Here is a 22,710-nt window from a genome sequence, read left to right as displayed (position 1 = left end):
AACCTCATTTTTAGAAAGGATAAAACAAGATTAAAGACCACAACTTTTTGAAAGAGCACTACACACGGGATGATTTCATGCTGGGACTAGAGGAGTGAAAGCACCCTCAGTTTTGCTGATTTCCATCTTTTTAGTGCCTCAAACCAAACCTGAATCACTGCCATTTTTATTGAAGCAGAGTGCCTCACTTTTCTTCCATGTCTGAGTTTAAATCACCGAAATGAACCCTTAACAACCGAGCAAGCAAGGCTATTTTTTCAGTGCTTGTACTACCTAAAAAGTCCCCCTAGATAATAATCACCTTCCACTTGCCATAGGAGGATGCTGGAAATCCTCCTACAAAAATTAGGTAGAAACTATTGCAATCCAGTCTTCCTCTATATATTCTGGATTTATAGCTGTTGGTTATGTGTAAACGGTTTCCTTCACCTTAGTTCAGTCAAATCAAACAATGTTCCTACTTTTGCTTTAAAGTAGGAACAGGTAATTTGATGAAGAATACTTATTGTTTTCGAAGTACAGTTAACCAGTATCTAGCAGAGAAGTCAGGATAAAGGTGTTGGCCCCTTCCTCTATTGCAGTGGTTCTCAACCTGTGGGTCGTGACCCCTTTGGGGGTCGAAGGACCCTTTCACAGTGGTTGCCCGATTCATAAAAGTAGCAAAATGACAGTTATGAAGTACCAACGAAAATAATGTTATGGTTGAGGGGAGTCACCACCACATGAGGAACTGTATTAAAGGATCGAGGCATTAGAGAGGTGGAGAACCACTGCTCTAAAGTCACCCTTTCCTGAACGCACTGCCATCTCATAACAACCTATAGGATAAAGTAGAACTGCACTACAGTGTTTCCCAGGCTATGACAGTTATAAAGTCAGACTGTCACATCTGTCCCTGGTGGAACAGCTGGTGGACTCAAACTGCAGCCAAACATTTAAGCACTGCACCATGAGGGTTCCTCACATTCTTCTCCTTAAACTGATAATAATTGTTATTACCGAAACAAAGACCATACATAGACCAACTCAGGGATCCATTCTTTAGTATAATCTTCAGTATTCACCAAAGAAGAAACGGAGTTTACTTGACAATACAAAATTTTTACTTGTTTTGAGACTGACAATAATTATTCCATTAAGTGTAGATGAGACAGAAACCATAGTCTTACAGAAGACAGGGCAACATAAATTCTTAAGATTATTCTGAAAGCTACCTAAAGTACACATAGATCCTACTAGATTTAAACACCACTGAAAAAAATATTATGTACTACGATCTAAATGAAGGGAGGAGAAGGAAGTATCTCTGTATCTGAAAAACAGCCCAGAAATCTAATGTGAACGTAAAAGCAATTCTTTAAACCACAGAAACATTGTCAGTGCCACACATTAATGTTTCCCCCAAAGTTATTAAACAATAACAAAACCACCTCCAGCATTCTCCCTACACGATCAACAGCAATTGAGATCATGATGCAATTGGTCTCTAATGGAAGAACAAATTTCTTTTCTAACATTTCAAGTATGGAATTTGTTTTCACAAGAATCAGCATGATAATTTTTTTTTTAAATCAAATCCTTGACAACTTTAATTTTCTCCATTTATCATGATGTCGCCTCTCAGTCCAGTTGTCAGGACTTTTGTTTTCTTTCTTTTTTCTTTTTTTTAACATTTTATTAGGGGCTCATACAACTGTTATCCCAATCCACACACACATCAATTGTGTAAAGCGCATTTGTACATCATTTCTCAAAACATTTTCTCTCCACTTAAACCCCCGACATTAGGTCCTCATTTCCCCCTCCCTCCCCGCTCCCCCCTCCCGCATGAGCCCTTGATAGTTTATAAATGGGTATTTTGTCATACCTTGCCCTGTCCGATCTCTCCCTTCATCCACTTTTCGGTTGTCTGTCCCCCAGGGAGGAGGTCACACACAGTTCCATGTAATCGGTTCCCTCTTTCCTACCCATTCTCCCTTTACCCTCCCTGTTTTGCCACTCACACCACTGGTCCTACAGGGCTCATCCGTCCTGGATTCCCTGTATTTTCAGTTCCTATCTGTACCAGTGTACCTCCTCTGGTCTAGCCAGACTTGCAAGATAGAATTCGAGTCATGGTAGTGGGAGCGGGGAGGAAACATTTAGGAACTAGAGGAAAGTTGTATCAGCATGATAATTTTAAAGAACAAAATATGCTTATTAACCAGAGCTAGTAACTAAATATAAACCAAGAAAAAAGTTTTATTGCACCCATCATGAAATCAAAGTTCCAGTCTGAATTTACAACCTAAATTATATGTGCCTGCCTAAAGAAAAAATAAAGGCTTTTTCCAGATAGAATTTTAAGGAGGGGAAAAAAAACCATAGCAAACCTAACTCTTATCAGTAAAGACTACATGAAAACAAAACTTTAAGAAGTGAGGGGAAAGGGGGAAAGCTGCTTTAAAAACAAAAACATCTGAGCTCACTCTAATATCATACATTAAAATTTAATTTCTCACAGTTAAGAGAAGTAAATGTTTTCAAAAAGATTGTCCAAATCTAAGTACCTCCTTTAAATTCAAACAAGTCACCAAAATTACCAACAGGTTAGTGAAAAAGAGGTTAAAAAAGAAAAAGACAAAATTTATATACCTAGCTGAAAAAAGCTGAGGCCCAACTATTTTCATTTATGGTTAATTAATGCAAAATCTTCTATTTATCTTTCTGTCAACACTGTAATTTCATCTTTTTTAATACAGTATTTTGAAGTGATAAAAGTGGCATCTCTTGTTCTGAACAATTACCATCAGATTCCACTTCTTTTCCCAGTTCAATTTTGGATAAAGTTATGTTGTTGAATATGTGCTCTGTCCAACATGTGCCCCCATCTACTCTGCTACCACCTTTTAATTACAAAGCTTCCCAATTATTAAAACCCTTACATGAAAATAACTCTTACTATGAAAATTCTTTAGTAACTAACTCATTTTTGTCTTAATGAAAAATTTATACTTTTATTAATACAATTTGATCTTTGACTGCAACTTTCTTAGAAATATACTAGGAAAGTAAGTAAAAAAAATACTGCTACAAAATCATAGCAATTGTTATTAAATATAAAAATGTGAAGCTATTATTTCTCGGCATATCACTCATATAGGTCTACAGACTTCTGATACTATTGTTTCCATTTCTTTAGTTGTTCCAAGAAGAATTTTGTACTCTTTGATGTACACCAATACCAAGATGGCAATTTTGGCATCCTGGGTTCCTTTTGAATGTTCTTTGAGTTTGGGGAACCAAAAGAAGTCTAAAGGGGAAAGGTTGGGGCTGCAGGGAGACTGGGGTAAGGTTCCCAAGGAAATTCTCCTAGGCCAGTGCCTGCTATTCTTAAAAAATGAACTGGTTCATTGTTGTGATGGAAAAACATTCCTTTTTGCAGCATTCCTGGCTCTTTTTTCTCTCACCAATGCAGACTTCAATTTCCTTAAAACTTCTTCCTAATAAGACCCCATGATCATCCTGTGTCCTTTAAGAAAATCTATCGAGTGCCCCTTTAAACAAACAAACAACCCCACCCCACCCCACCCCCACAGTCACCATGACCTTCTGAGATAAATTTAACTCACCCAGCAGTTCCCTTTAGAAGCCACTGGGTTTTGATTGTGCCTTTTTTTTTTTCTTTGAAGCTACCCTGATGAGACCAAGACAAGTGTTTATTACTGAGAGAACTTGGCTGGATCCATGTACTGCTTGCAGAAATGTGTTTAAATTTTTTGTCTGTAACACTTTTTGACTTACCCACATATGTGATGGAAAAAGAGAACTATGACCTATCAAAATGGATCTAGACACTCTTTAATCATACCAACCTGTCGGACCAGATGTTGTTTCAGGAGATGATATATTCTGAGTTGCTTTTTCATTTCTCTGGTGTGATGTAGAAATTATAAGCCTGTCTTGTCCCCTGACACTTATTTCCGTTTTGTTACCAATTCCCTTTAAAATAAGGCAAAGTAAAAACTAGGTGATTACTAGGCAAATAACATCAATGACTTACAAAATGGCTTTAAATGGGTAATTTGCTGAAATTTATAAAGTCCTTCAATGAAATTAATTTATCACCTTACACATTATCAGACCAATTTTGTTAAATCATCAGGCTACCTTCTAAAAAAGTAAAATGAAATTATGGCAAAAACCAATTTGTCTTCAGTTCAGGTGATGAATATAATGGACACGACTCTAGCATTACCTAATTTTCTAGTAGTACCTAGTTATTTTCCTTTCGGTTTATCACAGTACGAGAACTCTAGTTATTTTCATTTGGTAGAGTTCCCTATTACTCAGACAAAAATGTCAACACGTTTTGAGAGACAATATTCTTAAATACCATTTATGGTGACTAATAAGCAATTTGAAGCAGGGAGAAGGCCTATACAAATTCTGTTCTCTTTTTTAAGCCAATGAATCATTCTTGGAGTGACTTATAAACACACACACATACACACACACACCTCCAAAGAATTTGTGGAAAAATAAAGATAGTGGAATTTTTCCAGGAATTTTTAAGGTTCATGTATATATGCATGTTTTTGTGTATGCATGTTTTAAAGTATCATATATATCATGGATTTCCTTTCAATACTAATGAGGTTAAGAGTGTGAGACAAAGTTTGGTTTGTGTATACAGAAGGAAATAAAACTGGCTCCAAAAATGTAAGCAATTTTCATTAAAAACAAAACTGCAACGCTATTCAAAGTTAGCATCAAAACCAAGAATATAATAGTCACGTAAATTATTCCAGGTAAGTTATTGTAGTAGTTAGCTGCCATCGGAGTCAGTATTAACTCAGGACAACCACATGTACAATGGTACAAAATGTCGCTTGATCCCCATGATCAGTTGAAGAATGGGACTACTGTGACCCATAGGGTTTTCGCTGGCCAATTTTTCACAAGTAGATAGGCAGGTCTTTCTTCCTAATCTTAATCTGGACATCCCACTGAAACCCGTTCAGCAGTCTAGCAACATGCAAGTCTCCACTGACAGACGGGTGATGGCTGCGTATAAGATATATTCCTACAGGAACTGTGAGGATTCTACCGCTTTCCAGGTAAGTGAACCGCCAGTTGCTGAGGAGTCAATTCCAACTCATGGCAACCCGGTGTGTTACATACAGAATAGAACTATGCTCCATTGAGTTTTCAAGGCTGAGACCTTTCAGAAGCATATTACCAGGCCCACCTTTCAAAGGTCCTCTGGGTGGGTTCAAGTCAGCAACCTTTCAGTGCTAGCAAGTGCCTACCCCTTTGCACTGCATATTAGGCCCGAAGGCAAACTGGTGGTGCATTCAATTTGAGGCCTTAACCCACCCCTCAGAGCTAACTACTGCAGACCAAACATATACCTCTGGTATGTCTTTAAACCTGAAACCAACAGTAGCCTAACAAAATAGGTAGTAAAACCAAACAGGTCAGCAAGTACAATCATAACAGTGGCTTTTAAAACAATTATTAGTTTAGAAAACTGATTAAAATGTTTTAATATAAAGTACATTCTGCAACTAATAAAGACTAACTACACGAACTAGGAACAGGCAAAGTGCCCAGTTTTCCCCACAATTTTAGGAAGCTATGCTGTTTTGGCTGCATCGCTCCAGATTAATGGAGTACAGACAGGGGTGTTGCAAAAGAGGGAAAAAAACAAAGCAAAACATAACAACAAGAAGAGAAAAAACAAAACAACAAAGTCACTTTGTCTATGTCTTTTTTTGCCCCATCTTAAACAGAGAGATGAATACCTATTTCAAATTCAGTGGGCACAGGAGATATGGAAATCATTGCCTTGGGTGGGTTTTTTGGTTTTTGTTTTCTGTTTTCAATCCCAAGATTGATTATTTATTAATACCTTCCACAAAAACATAAAACTGGCAGTACCTTTGTTGAATAAACAAACTGATCGATAAATTTCCCATCTCCTGTGGCATTCTGAAGAGCAAATACTTGTTCAATTTTCACAACAGGAGACATGTTACACTTCTGCAGATCCAGGCTTCCTTTGTGCATTGTAATGGAAGCTGGTAAGGATTTCCTGGCTGCTGCTGTTTTCCAGGCTATTTTAACAGGTGGTGGTTCTTCTTCTTCCACACCTGTATGCCGCCTCTGGCTATGTCTCCGAAGTTCAGTACTTGACAGTGAGGAGGCCACCTCCCCAGCATTGGTCTGTTCCGGCTGAGTGTTCAGCACTGATCTTGGTCTCCGGGTTTTTTTAACTTCAGCTTTGGAGGCAACATTCTTTTTTGCTTGAGATAAGGCCTCCTCGGGCTGTTTGTCAATGTAGATAAAAGTGTACTGTTCTATTCTTTCCTCTCGAGTCATTTTCAATGCTTTCTCTGCATGGGCGATGCCGATGTCCCACTGAGCGCGTTCTCTCTGAGGTCTGGGTTTCCGAATCTTAAAAAAATATATAGACATTATTGAAGATATTTTAGTCATTTATGATTATGTACTTCTTGGGTGACACTGTAATCTCCTTAGGTAAATATGAGCTAAATATTTTCAGATTCTTTTACCTACAGAACACTGATAAATTAGTATTACCACCAGCGGACAGGAAAGTCTACTTCCAATTACCTAACTGTCCTCTGTTGATCATTCTGTCGGACAAATCAGCAGAAAGGGCATCATCCTTCTTTCTATATCATATTTATTTAAAAACTAGCAAAAAATGTATTTAAAAGAGCAAAAATGAGGACAAGAGGGAAGAAAGAATAGAATGCAGAAAGAATAACTTTCAATGTCCAATAAAGCACTAACATTAAAAATGAAACCGCAAAACTCCTATTTCTTCACAAATTCTAGGGGAGTGGGATAGGTCAGTGGAACACAAGGGCGGTAACAAAGCCAAGTGGCAGAGAGCCAGCAGTTAAGCTGTGCTGCTTTTCTGCATCATAATGGGTGGGGGTGGTATAGAAGTAAAAGTAGAAAGTTCTGAGAGCATGTATGAAAGTTGACAAGACATATGTAAATAGGCATATGTGTGAGAGGCAAAATAAACCTGAATAACAGTTTCCACAGCTCTCTATGTCCACAGTTCATCAAAAGACTTTGAAATGGGAAAAGACAAAAGAAAACTTTGAGTTGAATAAAGTGTGTGGGTGATGACTAAAGCAATTAAGGATTATCTAGAGAATTAGACTGAGGTAGCCAGAAATTAGCTAATGAAACTATGAGATAGTTCAGTACATATTAGGTCTTCCAGTTTAGGAAGAACAGAAGCAGTGGATACACAGAGACAATAACTAATGCAATAGTTTATAATGAAGTGGGGGGAGGGGAATTGGGGAGCAATCAGTAGATACAGGTGGAGGGGAGGGAGCATTATAGCTGATTGTGATGATGTATAGACAACCCTTTTCAGAAGCAGTTTAATTATAAAAATGTGTGAAATGTGAATATTATATCAAGAATACTCAAGAAAGAAACCAAACTTGACCTAAGGTTAAGAAGAGTTTTTGCTTAGGGGGCATTGAGTTCATTTTAATATTGGTGGACTAATTTGGAGGGATCGCAGTAATAGTTGTACAACACAATGAATATAATCACTGGCATTGAGTTATAAATGTAGAAGTTGTTGAATTGGAGAATGTTTTGTGGTGTGCATTTTTGCCAAAATTGAAAAAGAAAAATTCACATGAATAACAATGAGTAAAAAAAAAACAAAACCAAAAACACTGAGTACGGGGTGGAGGGAAGAAAATGTTCTAAAACTGACTATGGTAGAGATTGTACACCTTTTCTTTTTTTTTTTTTTTGGTACACCTTTTCTTGACCTGGTTGAACTATTGAATTGTATGATAAGTGGATGAAGCGCCAATAAAGCTGTTAAAAAAAATAGGGAGAGGGTAGCAATTCCTAGCAAAATTGTCATTTCACTAGCATCTAGTACAGATTTAGGCATATCAATTTAATTTACAATAAAATCTAATGTTGCATTAAACAGGTAAAAATTTTAACAATACTATAATGTGGCATATCAAAGTTATTGATAAGTAAAATTTTATTGTATGAATAATTAAAACGATTTAAAGGAGCTAAAATAAATCATTCTAACAACTGTGTAAATTCAAATATGAAACATTCTACTGAATTATGATGTCCCTTAGAAATCACACTGCATTGATAATATGCTGTCAGTTACCTTTTGTTTCTCCGAGTGATTGCTGGCCTGTTTGGTTGCCTCAGCCAGTAATTCTTCATACTGCTTATGACCTTTATACTCCCGTACCCGTTTTTCATGAACCCATGCTCGCTCTGGCTGGTTGCTAAAAAACTGGACATGGTATTCTCGGGCACCTGTAAGTAAAAGTTCTTATGAATAACTTCAGAATACAAATATTCATATGTCTTGCCAAAACTGTGAAGTCAACTCAGGCTCCTCAGTATTACTCTCATTAAAAACGTATGTTTTAGAAGTCTACAGCCCTAATCCAACATCTACTAATTACAAAAAATTACATTTAACAAAAAAAAAAACAACTCCAAATGATTATAAAATTAGTCAATTTTAAGAAAGTAAAAAGTAGAAACTTCATAATTATCAGCCATTACTTTGGTCACACAATATTTTTGGGGGGGAGGTTTCAAATATTTTTACAAATAAATGTGTGCAAGTAAACAATGTTTCCCTAAGATAAATGTATAACATCTTTCTTGCACACTTTAAAAAGCCAACTATTAATAGATTGCTTTTTACAAACTATAAAGCTGTGGTACGCACATCCCTGGTGGAAAGTTAAGTGTGAGGGTGGGGGAATCTTTGAAAAGGGTCCTAAGGAAATAGAGGAAAGAGCTGGGAGGCAAAGGGCATTTATAGAGGTCTACACAAAGATATGTACATATGCAAATATATCTATATAAGGATGGGGAAATAGATCTTTGTGCCTATATTTATAGGCTTAGTATTAAGGTAGCAGAAGGACATTGGGCCTCCACTCAAGTACTCCCTCAACGCAAGAATACTTTCTTCTATTAAATTGGCATTCTATGATGCTCACCTTCCCGACACAACCGCTTAAGACAAAGCGGGTGAATAAGCAAATGTGGTGAAGAAAGCTGATGGTGCCCGGCTATCAAAAGATACAGCGTCTGGGGTCTTAAAAGTTTGAGGGTAAACAGGAGGCCATCTAGCTCAGAAGCAACAAAGCCCACATGGAACAACTTATCAGCCTGTGTGATCACCAGGTGTCGAACGGATCACTGAAGACAAATGGGTGCATAAGCAAATGTGGTGAAGAAAGCTGATGGTGCCCAGCTATAGCATCTGGGGTCTTAAAGGATTGAAGGTAATCAAGCGGCCATCAAGCTCAGAAGCAACAAAGCCCACATGGAAGAAGCACACCAGCCTATGCAATCACAAGGTGTCGAAGGGATCAGGTATAAGGCATCATCAGAACAAAAAATCTTACCATAGTGAGTGATGGGGGGAGTGCAGAGTGGAGACCCAAAGCCCATTAGTAGGCCACTGGAGATCCCCTTGCAGAGGAGTCTCAGGGAGGAGATGAAAAGGGTCCTAAGGTCAAAGTTCTGTTCATAACAATACCAAGATGGTATTTATCTTTTTCACTATGTTGCATGAGTACTTGATAGCACAAAAGCACTAGTGGATCAAACAGTTGACATCTTGGTATAAATAAAGGCAATTATGGCACTAAAATGTACTAGTGCCTGTATAGTCTTCATAGCCATAAAATGACAGTTTAAAAAAAAAAAGTTTCCACAAAGTCCTTGATGAGAAAGTAAAAACTAATTTGATTAAATCTTGACCCTTACAAACATGTCTTTTTAATTTTCTGTGACAAAATGGGAAATATTCATAAAGCATTTTCACATATTGAAATATATGGCATGAGGAAAAATACTTGCATGGCTATTTGAGTCAAAAGGTGAACTGGCTGCTTTTTCATGTAACTTTTTTTAAAAGATAATTTTACTGGGGGCTTACAACTCTTATAACAATACATAACTCAATTGTATCAAGCACAAGTAGAAAGAAAATGTTTTGAAAATGATGGAAACAAATATACAGTTGTGCTTGACACAATGGATGAATGTATGGATTGTGATAAGAGTTGTATGAGCTCCCAATAAAATGATTTAAAAAACTGTATCAAGCATATTTGTACATACGTTGTCATTATCATTTTCTAAACATTTACTTTCTATTGGAGCCCTTGGTCTCAGCTCCTCTTTTTCCCTTCCTCCCCCCACCCTCCAACCCTCATGTAACATTCTTATGAAAGAATGACTGACAGGTATACTATGGTTATCTGAATTTTATTATTTGGCATATTTTTCTCAAAATGGACAAACCAAACTTGTAACTTTGAGGAAAACAACTAATAGTATTTGTTGCAAGTAATGAAATGAGCACTTTCAAGCAAAATTGAGGATTTTAAAAAACATGTTTGTATGGTTGTCTACTTAGCAATGATAAAATAATTTTCTGAAAAAATTAACTGGTGATATGAATGTGACATTTAAAAATAATTATACATTAAGATCATTTGGTGCATGAAAGCCAAGATAGATAACCCTTCAGAAACAGTAACTTGAGTAATGATTCCCTGAGGGTACAGGAAGAGGGTTGGGGGGAAGGGAGGAAAAGGGGAACTGATGACTGTAGATGATGACTGTAGAACCCCACATGAGGGTATGAACAACAGATTTACAGGTGAATGGATACATTAGCTGATGTAAGATACGGCAAAATAAAATAATAATATGTAATATAGTAATAAGGGTTCCTGGGGGTAGGGTGGGGAAAGGAGGGGATAAAGGGGAGCAGATATCAAGGAGTTCAAGAAGAAATAAAATGTTTTGAAACTGATGGTGGCAGCAATTGTACAATTATGCCTGATCTAATGGAATTATGACATGTTAGGATATCTGTAAGAGCACCCAAAAATGATAAAAAAAAATAATAATTATACAAAAACGTCAATATTTCAAAGATGGACATGACTCAATAAGCCAATATTAAAAAAACACACTAATTCATGATGTTACAAAATCATGTAAGGGGAAAGTGCAAGAAAGATAATGAATTTTAATAAAACAACGTACAAAAAGTTCAGTAAAAATAGTTTTCAGATTGTACATTCTAACTATAACTATTCTTTTAAAAACCAACCACTGTTTGGTTTAGCATCAAATTTTGGTTTAATATCAAATAAAAAATTTAACACTATGTTTACAGACATTTCTTATATACCTATCTCTACAAATATACGCCAAATTGAAATGTGAATGAAAAGGCTACAACTTATTACTGAAGTAATGCTTTCATGAATGAAATAGAATTACTGGGTTTAATACTTAATTTATATTGATGTCAAATTAACATGTATATAAAAAAATTAACATGTATCTGGAGAGGCAGGTATATCACACAGAGAATTTCGAGATTAGAAGGCTTAAAAGAAAATTAATTTGGATACATATTTGCCTTGTTAAATGGATAAAAATCAGTATAACTGGTGGGAGGGAAATGTAAGTTTCTGAAATTTTTGTTGAGGAAACTGATGTTTCACCTAAACCTGTTAAAACGATTCTTCCCTTTTTTACCTATACATTTATGTGAGGCTGACAAATTTTCACACACACCAACCAAAACACATCATAATAGATGGGATACAGAAGCAGAGAGGAAAATCCAATTTTCTCCAATTAAGTCAGGCATTAACAAGATTTGCCAAAATATAAGACAACATAATGCTTGTTACTTTTTATTTAAATAGTAATTGTTTATTTTATAAAATAGGTTAGTAAATATTTACAATTTTTCAGCTTTAATTTCTAAATTAAAATAAATAGAAATAGAGTGGTGGATTCTATGAGACTATCAGATTGAGAAAAACCATAGATCTTAAACCAAAAGTACCCCAAAAGGTCACTTTAGAAGACTGGGACATAAAATAAAGAATATTACCAGTGAGTACTACACACCTTTAAGAAAATCACCTATGTGAGACCTAAGGGTCGACAACAAACACTCTAAAGCAAAACTTTCGAGTTCAGAAGAATAAAGAAGCAGGAAAAACAGGTTACTGGAAACAAACCATCCATAAAGGAATTAATGAGACTGTTGACACATTGTGAGAAAATGTAACCAATGTCAGTGAACAATCTTCATAGTAATTGTTAACTAGCAACTTTGTAGTAATTGTTAAAATGGCAACTAAATTCATGGTGTAAACTTGCAGTGAAAACCAAGTTAAAATAATTTTTAAAAATAGGAATAGCTATCACCTACATACACAAAAGCTTTTTGGAGTGCTCAAATTTTAAGGATAAAAGGGGTCCTGGGATCCAAACATTTAAGAATATTTGCTCTAGAGCAATGTTACTCTGAAAATGTGATACAAAAAATAAGCCAGACTGTGGATAAATTAGTACAGCAACTGGAAGTATGTTGAAACTATGACAGTAATTTGACATTGTTGTGACATTCAGAAGCAAGAGTTTTGTATTGAGTATTTTAGGGGAGAGGAGGGCCTTTCTTTCATTTTCCTAATAGTTAATTTTTATTGTATCTTATAGAGAAATTTTATTGTATCTTAAAGAAAGTTATTTTATTACATTTTACAGAAAAATTTTTTGTCATTTATAGAAATAAATGATGTTTTTTAAAAAGCCCAAACTAGTCCTTTACCACAGGTAATTTTTAAAGTTCTGCTCTGGAGAAAAAAGTGTTGAGTCAAGAAAGAAATGTGGGAACAGGTCTTCTCAAAGAACCCAAAAGTGGGTTCAGCCCTAAATGGAAGTAATTTAGTTATTTGAAATGAATTATATCTTGGATTTGAGAATTTTTATTAGACATTAACGGAAGATTGAAGACCCGGGGTGGTGGAAATGGTAGTATGCTCAGCTGCTAACCAAAAGGTTGGTAGTCCGATCCCATCCAGATGAGCCTTGGAAGAAAGGCATGGTGATCTGCTTCAAAAACACAAAGAGCCACTGAATACCTGTTGGAGCACAGTCCTCTCTGACATAGACACGGGGCCTCCGTAAAGCAGAAATGACTCAGTGGTGATTAGATGGAAAAGGTAAAAAGAAGTGAGAAATTCTGTAGGGAATTATTATAAAGTCAGGTTAATATTTCCTCTATAAAACAGCCTATGAAAAGAGAGGAGCAACTTGACTTTCCACATCATCTAATTTGAGTAAGAAGAGTCCATTCAAATTTGATTATAATTAATAAAAGATAATTTATCAAAATTCTAAGTTTTTTCAAGGAGAAATACAACTTAAATTAAGAGGTGAGCCTGGAGAATCCAGGCTGGTAATAACAACTGTTAGGTGAGACACACAGACACACATCAGATATTGTGTGTTTGGTTCTACACCACTGCAATAACACAAACAGGACAACAAAGTTTGTCACATGAACTTTGTTTTCCAGTACATAGAAAATTATGTTTACATTACGAAGGAGCTTTGAAAAGTGAAATCTTTTCAAAGATAATGAAATTTTCCCATGAGCTTTTGGAAGCCTTCTCCTGCATTGTCATCTATATGTGTAATACTGTTGTTGTCAGGTACCACTGAGGCAGTCAGTTTTAACTCAGAGCAACCCTATGCACAACAGAATGAACCCCTGCCCGGTCCTGCACCACCTCACAATTGTTCCTATACCTGAGGTCATTGTTGAGGCCAGGTGTCAGTCCATTTCGTTGAGGGCCTTCCTCTTTTTCAAAGAAGTGTGTAATAGCACTATTACAATTATAACAAAATGTCAAACTCTTTACTAGTGCTACTTAAAAGTGTGTAATAACACTATTAAAACATTTGAAATATTATAAAAAGTGACCAAGAATGCAGACACACTAAGCACGGGCCTTTGGAAAAATGGCACTGAAAGATTTGCTCAATGCAGGATTGCCACAAACCTTCAATATGTAGCAAACACATTATCTACAAAGCACAATAAATCTAAATGTAACAAAGTATACCTGTACTTTGTTACCAAAAATGAAACAAAGTATACCTGTACTTTGTTACCAAAAGTCAGTTACTTATTCAGACCAAAAAGATAACACGGAAGATAACAGCGCTAAATTATAGTTTACAACATGAAAACCGAAGCTCTCTATTAACAATCCCATTTTAGCCTGCATCTTCAACTTCTTCCTTCACTGAATCATCTACTAGAAATGAAATAAATCAAGTAATTTGTCCTTTGTTGGCACTGTTTCTGTTGGCTAGAAAACTACAGGAGTGAAAGAAATTCAAAGACCACTAAACATGTATGTCTGTCTCTGAATAGAGAATAAACTTTCAAGAGAAAATGTTTTATTTAAGAAAAACAATGCAAAGATGAAGCCATCTAGTTTAAAGCAAAAAAATCTTGTTGTAAAAATGACCACTGCTATCAGTGATGCTACTAAAAATTCTTTGTAAAAATCTTTGTTTGCCAGTGTAACATATGACAAAATAATAATAATTTATGAATTATGAAGGGTTCATGAGGGAGGGAGAAGTGGGGAGAGAGGGAGGGGGGAAATGAGCAGCCGATATTAAGGGCTCAATTAGAAGGCAAATGTTTTGAGAATGATGATGGCAACAAATGTACATATGTGCTTGACACAATGGATGTATTTATGGATTGTGATAAGAATTGTACAAGCCCCCAATAAAATGATTTTTAAAAATCTTTGTTTGCAAACAAAGGAAAAAGAAAGATCTACATGCTGGAAGAAACAAATATGGCACACTTTATTTTTCATCATAAATTTGTTTGTAAAGTTTGGCTTTTCCCCAATGAGCATGTAATATTTTTGTCAGCCAGATAAAAATTTAATTTTTAATTTCTAAACTTAATATCAGCCCTAAATAATGAAATAAACAAAATAGGAATGTCACTCAGTTCTTTTAGCATGATCTTACAAATAGTTAGGTCTTTCTGTATGAAAATCACTACATACATTATTGAATAATAAGAACGTGACTAATAAACACTGAGCAATAACAATATGGAAGCACATGAGTATTACCGTATATACTCCTGTATAAGCCTTTTTTTTCCGGCATATTTTTCCCCCCAAACCAACCCCAAATGTTATTTATTTAATATAATCATCACAAGGGTACAAATGGAGACTTAATTTAAAAAACAAACAAAATAGAAATGACACCACAGCTTAAGATAAGAGTTCTACACAGAAATCAAGGGGGTAGGGAGAGGGAGGACAGACATCTACCGAAGAGAAGACAACACAACATGAGGACAGGGAGGGTCAGGGCTCTTGGCTGGAGACTTGCTTTGAGTAGGTTTCCGGCACATTTTAAATGCAGTTTTTGTGGTAAAATGAGGCGCCTCCACGGATATTCAGGTCAGCTTATACTCGAGTATATACGGTACATATACTCAAGCTAAATTTACATAGCAGTTTACCAGCCACACAAAATGTTTCAAAGGTAGCATGTCCGGAACAGAATTCACAAAACTCTGCACTACATATCCATTCAATGGAGTATCACTTGGCCATAAAAAGGAATACAGTACTGATAGATGCTAAAACATGGATGATCATAAAAAATAAATATAAAGGTCCCATGGCTCTATGATTCCATTTACATGAAATGTCTAGAATAAGCAAATCCATAGAAACAGAAAGTGGTTGCCTAAGGCTGGTGGATGAGGGATGGAAAGTTTGCTCATAGACACAAAATTTCTAAAATTAGATTGTGGTAAGAGTTGCAAAACTGTCAATGTACTAAAAACCACTGAATTGTACATTTTAAATGGATGAATTTATATTATGTAAATAATACATGGATAAAGTTATAATACTAAAACTACTGCTGGAGAAGAGAAAGTTGAGAAATATCAGATACAGCTTTTTAACCTAAATTCTCTAATTTCAGACTTCCCGAGCAATACAAAATCAGTTTTTCCAGTACCAAAATAAGAAATAGTCTAGAGGAATGAGACCAGGTTCGGTTCATTAATAAACCTAAATTTAAATACTTTCTTTGTAATACAGATAACACAAATTTGCTTTCATTCGTAACCTGTAAAAAAAAGCTGAAAGTAGCAAGTTTTCATAAAGTAATTAAATGTGAAAGTCTTTCTACAATCTCAAAAGGATGCTTTTCTAAGAGTGAATTGAAGTGTCACAACTATCACATAATGTAATTTCCTAAACAGCTCTGGTGGCCCAGAATTATTTTAACTAAGATGGCATGGTCCTTTTTGGGAAACCCTTATCCCTTTCTTCTACTGATAGAAGCACAGCTTAAAGATGGAAGGTAACTGAGAGAATACTAGCTCAAAACTATTAGCAAATAAATATAAAAGGGGTTCAAAAATTTGTGGGAAAATGCCATTATCTTTTTAATTCTACTTTTCCATGAACTTTCTGAAGTCCCTTCATATATACAGGAACTAGGACTTCATAAATACAGTCATTGTAAACTGTGACCAGCTGGATTCTAAAATAGTGTTTAAGAGCTGAGTTAAGAAATAAAATTTCTTGGGGAGGAGGAAGGGGTAAAAAGGGGGAACCCATCACAAGATTGGATATACAGCCCCTCCTCCCCAAAAGGGGATGAATAACACAAATGTGGGTCAAGGGAGATAAATGGACAGTGTAAGATACGAAATAATAATATATAATTGATCAAGGATTCACAAGGGTGGCAGGGAGGGGGAAAAAAGGAGGAGCTTATATCAAGGTGCACAAGAAGAAAATGTTTTGGAAATTATGATGGCAACATATATACAAATAGGCTTGATATAACTTATGTATGGAATGTTATCAAGTTGTAAGAGCCCCCAATAAAATTTTTTTTTTAAAGAAAATTTCTTTAAGATTCTATTTACTTATCTGAAATGTAGGAAAATGGTACCTAGATTGCATAAAAAATATGTAGGAATTGCTTAACATAGTGCCTTATATAAAATAACACATTTTAAAACTTCTGCCTCATTGATGTGTCTAAATATTCTAAAGTTTAATCAGTACTGACAAAATGAAAGATAATCAAGCTGAAATGCCTTCTATTCCAGACCAGATTCTTCGTACTGTAGCAAAAGAGTTATAGATACGGCTGGTCCTATCATAGATCTGACTTGCAAGATATAAGAAGACATGTCTCTAAAATAGTAGAAAAGTACCAAGACGGAAAAAAAGTACAAAGTTGTCACAGACAAGAAGGAAGAAATAAATTGAGTGCAACCCTCCCTTCCTTTAGCAAGTCCATACCAAATGCTAGATAAGAATCTCAAGAATCTAATCAACATCATGTTTAGGTCAAACTCAGGAAAAAGAATAGAGATAAAGTTAGAATACATCTTTCCTTAATGATGTTTATCAACATTCATAAGAGTTAATGCTATATAGATTTAAGCTATATTTATATGTCAGATCAAATTTACAAGCATGGACTCAAATTATAATTTTTAAAAATGTAATGAAGGTAGGAAAGTTACTGTCTGGGGTGGGGGGGTATTACTACCCATAGGAATCAAGGACAAATTAAAATGTTCAAAGAAACTATAAAGCAAATACAGGATGTCATTAAGAGAAAACAAAAAGTAGATCAGTTGTAGAAGCTTTGCATTTTAAATAACTATACTTATTTGCAAACTAAAAACCAAAAACTTTGTATCGCCTTGATTCTGACTGATGATGACCCCATGAGTGTCAGAGCAGAAATGTGCTCTCCAGGGTTTTAATGGCCGATTGTTTTGGAGTTAGTTAATTGTTAAGCCTTTCTTCTGAGGTATCTTTAAGGCAACTTGAAACTCCAGCCTTCTGGTTAGTAACCAGGCACCAAGCTCACTAACCATTTCCACCACTCAGGGCCTCCATAATTATTTCAATGGTTATTAAGAACTAACATAGATGTGTAATTTTTGTGTCGGGTATATATTATATGTTATTAAATTCACATACATTTAAGTTTTGCTTTTCTTTATTTCCAATCTCTAATGTAATATTTATTTACTGTCTTTGCTTACCTCTTGTGTTAATCTTGGTATGAACCTCAAGCTGGGGATCACTTGAAACCATGCAAGGCCACCAAGGATAAGTTCCCACCTTAGACCAAACAAGATCGCCAACCTGGAACTTAATACCAGTGGACACTTCTGTTGTTGGAATAGAAGGTAATGTTGGCTGAACCTACAAAAAAGATCATAAAGCCTCCTTAACAGTGAAATTAAAACCCCATCCCAAATGTCAAAAACAGAACTGTTGTCCTCTTTTGCTACATTCTTTTGTTGATAAGTGTGGTAGTTAGATAATCTGTTGTCAATTTGAGACTTAGAGTGAAGGGGTGGAGTTTAGCCTGTCAATCAGGTCGCAGCTTGATGGCTTCATCTGGAGGTGCTAAGGAGATAAATAGCTTGCTGGTGGAGGGACACAGAGACTGCTTGGTGGACATTCCTGTTGAGAAGACACATGGAGCTATGCTAGAGCCCTGGAGCTGAAGGAGCCATGTAGAGACCCCTGCCAGCACTGAGATGCTTCCACTGCCACAAGATCCACAAGATTCTCCACCCACTAGCCTTTGAGCTTCCTGCATTTGGTGTCATTGCTTGTGTTGCGTGAGTCTAAAGAGGAATTTATAGATGGGTATTGGACATATGGGCTAATATCAGACTTATGGACTTGATCTGGACAGGGCTGGGATGTTTCCTCAATATACAATTGCTCTTCTATAGAAAACTCTCTTCTGAACATATGACTCTCCATGAATTTTTCTCTAGTCTACCCAGACTAACACAATAAAGTATCTTGAGAATTCACATGATCAATGAAAAATGGTCACAGATTTGAAAGGAAAACAATTACTAAAGATATCTACCTCTTAAATTAGCCCAAAAATTAATGTCAGTACCAACTTGTTAATGTATAGAACCATAATAATAAGGATGTGTTATAATTCCATCACTCTGCTTTCATCTTCTTAGACCATATTCGGCTAAACAGTAATCATAAAACAACTCACCGGGGCTTCCTCTTTTAGTACTGGTTCTTCTCTTGGTTTTTCTGATACAACATCGACCCTCTCATTTGGTGTCTAGGAGGAAAGGTATAGATGAGTAGAATAAAATGGCACAAACCAAATAATAATGACACGCACAAAAAGAGTAATAACAAAAAAATTTTAAACCAACAACTAAATAACAAGGAAAATAAAGGCCATTTACTAATTGAATTACATCATAGAGTAAGAATACAACTTACATAGTACATGATAATGACACTGTTAACATTCTTTTTTCTATTTTACATGAGAGCTGTAGCTCAAACAATAACACCATGAAGAATGTGCGTCTAGTACAAACAACTATACAGGACCAGAAGTTATCTATCAAAATTCAAAATGAAGAACAGGTAACACTCTCTAATCTACCAACCATAATTTAGCAACCTATGCTTTAAACACACACAAAATTAAAATATGTAGAAATGTGTGAATGTCAGCATTAATATCAACAAACTATATGTCAATCAACATAATCCAACATTTTATTTTAAAATAATCTGCATGTACCTTGAAAATATTTGGCACATTATACCCTAAACTGATGATAGTATGGTCATTCTCTGGGGAATAAGATTTGGAAAAAAATGAGAAAAGATCTTCTAAACTTACATATACCTGAAGTTTATGTAAAATGCTTATTATTCATGTAATTTAAAATATTTCTAAAGTTCTGCTCAAAAAACGAATTTAATTTAGATAGTGAAAATCCCCCAAACTCACTGCCATCTAGTCTGTTTCAACTCACAGAAACTTTGTAAGGGGTTTCTAAGGCTACAAATCTTTCTCATCTTTCTCCCATGAAGCAACTGTAAGGTTTGTCCAAGCCTGTGGCTAAGTTGTCCAACAACTTGTCCAACAGCACCTCCAAGGCACCTTAGCTGGTTTTTTAAAAGGGAGGATATCCATTAAACAATGTCTTACTGCCGCTAAAAGAATACGACTAATTCCAGAAGCTATTCAAAATTTTCATTCAATTAACTCAAGATATTAAAGACACTTGTGAAAAACAAACTTTATTAAATAAATTATGTTTAAAAGGCTTTAACTGTTAGTAAAATGGTATTTTAGGTTAAGTTGGACTAATATCAAACATCTACTTAATATTATTAAAGCAAGTATCAAACATCCATTTAATTCTTTCTACCACTTTCCAGGCACAGTTCTAGAAACTGGATATATAAAGTACAATGGTGAAACAGATTATACAAATAAAAACCATAAAGATGAGGTTATTTGTTCTTATAAAGATTTACAGTCTTAGAAACCCTATCCATGAAGGGTGTGGTTATGAACTGGAATTGACTCAGTAGACGTGGGTTTTGTTTTGTTTTTTGTCAGTGTGTGTGAAGGCTTATAAAGAAAATAATGAGATGTATATGTGTCTATGTTCAGATATGAAAATCAGAAAAGACTTCTCTGAGAAAGTAAAGTATAGTCTGAGAGGAAAAAGGAGTTAGATTTAGGGGACAGGACATTCCAGGAGAGAGTGTGACACAGATGAGGACCCCGACATTTAAAAAGTTAGAAACTTTAATCAGGTCATTACATAAGCAGCACTTAATTGCTTTAAAAGAGGCAAGAGGTTATGAAATGAGAGTGGAGAGATAGGTTACATTATGAAAGATTTGTAAACCATGTTGAAGTGCTTGGGTTTTAAGTGCAACGAAAACCACTGAAGAAGTATAAGCAGAAGACTAACATGCATCAATTTATGTTTTAAAAAAAGACTAGCTGGCTGTTATGTGGAAAATATTTTGGAAAGGAGCAAGAATAGTAACAGAATGTTGAATCAGAAGATTACTGTGGCAGTCCAGATGAAAAAGATAATGACCACTTGTTGATAGGAATAAAATTAACTTGCCAAAGTCTTGTGTAGTGGTACTATGAATATATAACCCAACCAGACACACTACCAAGGAACTTAAAGAAAGAGAAATCTATGCTCAAATGAAAAAACGTTTCCCTGATCAATAAGAATAGTAGCAAAACTGTTTAGGAGTACTGTTTGCATAGATCCACTTGGTAAATTCATTTCAGTTTAGAGATGTACCTTACACCTTTACACAAGTTTCTCATTCCAGTTAACCTATAACAAGACAGGACCACCTGAAGACTCACCAGGTAGCCAAGAAAGCAAGGCATTCTCCAGTGCATATTCAATCTTCATGATGTTTTGATCTAAGAGATCTCTATAACACTTTTGGAGGACAGATAGATAAATCTTTATCATACGACAGACTCATTCTACTTTAAGAACTGATCTGAAAACCATTCACAGTTTTCCTTTTCTGGATTAAAGATAGTGTTTCCTGGATTAAAGATGGGGTTTCCTTCAGAACTTTTTTTATTATTCAAATGTTGTATCTTTGTTACATTTTTGCTCCTTTGGTTTGTTCCAGATTGTTGGTGGTTCCTTCATGCAAGTTTGGGACACTGTTACAGTTTTACAGTCATCTGTAAAAGGAACAGAGTGGCAGAGAGAGAGAAGCCTGAGAACATTTACTCTAAGGGTTCTAGACTACATAAATTTTGAGAAAGAAAAAAGTTAGAGAGTGCATTTCAATGACAGAGAGGAAGTATATATTGTAAAATGTGCTCATGTGTTATGAAAATAAAATACTTGTGAGGCCTTCTGAAGCTGACAACTTGAGCTCAAAAGACAAATCAAGAGCTAGCACCGCATCTCAAACACCAATTGAGGAGAGAATTTGTAAGAATAGTCGATGGAAGTCAAATAAGCTGGAGCTAAGAAAAATATGGAGTCAACAAATGACAACAGATAAAATAGCTCTGGACAAAAAGCACGTTTTCCTTCATTATTTCACAGGAAAGAGGCAAGTTTAGAACAGATTCATATCAGGATGAGAAGAAAACACCTTATCAGAATACTTTTGCGTTGTTAGGTACAGAATGCATCAGAAAAAATTGGCAATAGTGGGTTAGCATTTCCTAGTGTTCACTTCATCTTAATTTAAAACTGAGTTTTATGAGCATATGCTGCTCTTTTACACTTTTCATTGATTCCACATTGACAGATCAATTTTCCAGTAAAGAATTGCAATACATTTCCTAAACAGGAAAAAAAATATTTGTAAGAGAGCAGCCCAAATAAATTACATTATGCTAGGTATTCCTTCTAAAGAATATTTGATCTCGTATTTTTATTAAACCCCAAGAAATACATAAATATGAATCTGTATCAAACTAGCATAACTTTCAAACTTTTAGTAATCTTACTGAAATAAATCCTGAAACATTAAGCAAAATCATATTCATTAAAGGAACAAAAAACCCCTATATAAATAATGAAAGTGGAAAAAATTTCAAGGGAATAAAGTATCCACACATTATTCTTTTACATTTTGAATAGCTGCTTAAGTTAATGATTGTAAAGTCTAAGGGGTACAAAAAGAAGATCTTAGAATAATTTCTAAGACATTGAAAGCTTCATACCCTGAGACTATACAACTAAACCTGACCTCTTCTAATTTAATGTTAATAGAACTGAGCTAGCCAGGGCCATCTAACTGAGAAACAACAAAGCCCACATGGAAGAAGCACAATGGCCTGTGAGATCACAAGGTGTTGAAGGGATCAGGTATCAGGCATCAAAGGGAAAAAAAAAAAATCATAGCATTGTGAATGAGGGGGAGTGCAGAGTGGGGA

The 22,710-nt window shown here is 35.4% G+C and overlaps 1 protein-coding gene across 4 annotated transcripts in view; it reads right to left on the bottom strand.

The window, feature by feature from the left end:
* Nucleotides 1-22,710, bottom strand: part of NSD3 (nuclear receptor binding SET domain protein 3) — a 133,283-nt gene that overhangs the window by 49,241 nt on the left and 61,332 nt on the right. For all 4 annotated transcript variants that reach the window (XM_045286900.1, XM_045286899.1, XM_045286901.1 and 1 more), the window contains exons 3-7: nucleotides 19,003-19,074; nucleotides 18,011-18,173; nucleotides 8,186-8,340; nucleotides 5,923-6,438; nucleotides 3,855-3,981 (exon numbers count right to left, since the gene is read on the bottom strand). In XM_045286900.1, the coding sequence (XP_045142835.1) occupies nucleotides 3,855-3,981; nucleotides 5,923-6,438; nucleotides 8,186-8,340; nucleotides 18,011-18,173; nucleotides 19,003-19,074 (1,033 nt within the window). The remainder of the gene's footprint in view (nucleotides 1-3,854; nucleotides 3,982-5,922; nucleotides 6,439-8,185; nucleotides 8,341-18,010; nucleotides 18,174-19,002; nucleotides 19,075-22,710) is intronic.

Source organism: Echinops telfairi, unplaced genomic scaffold, assembly GCF_000313985.2.
Source record: "Echinops telfairi isolate 266 unplaced genomic scaffold, ASM31398v2 ScPeMD7_9;HRSCAF=40, whole genome shotgun sequence".
Taxonomy (NCBI): Eukaryota; Metazoa; Chordata; class Mammalia; order Afrosoricida; family Tenrecidae; genus Echinops; species Echinops telfairi.
The sequence above is the reverse complement of the archived record's forward strand: the minus strand, read 5'-3'. Positions and strand labels throughout refer to the sequence as shown.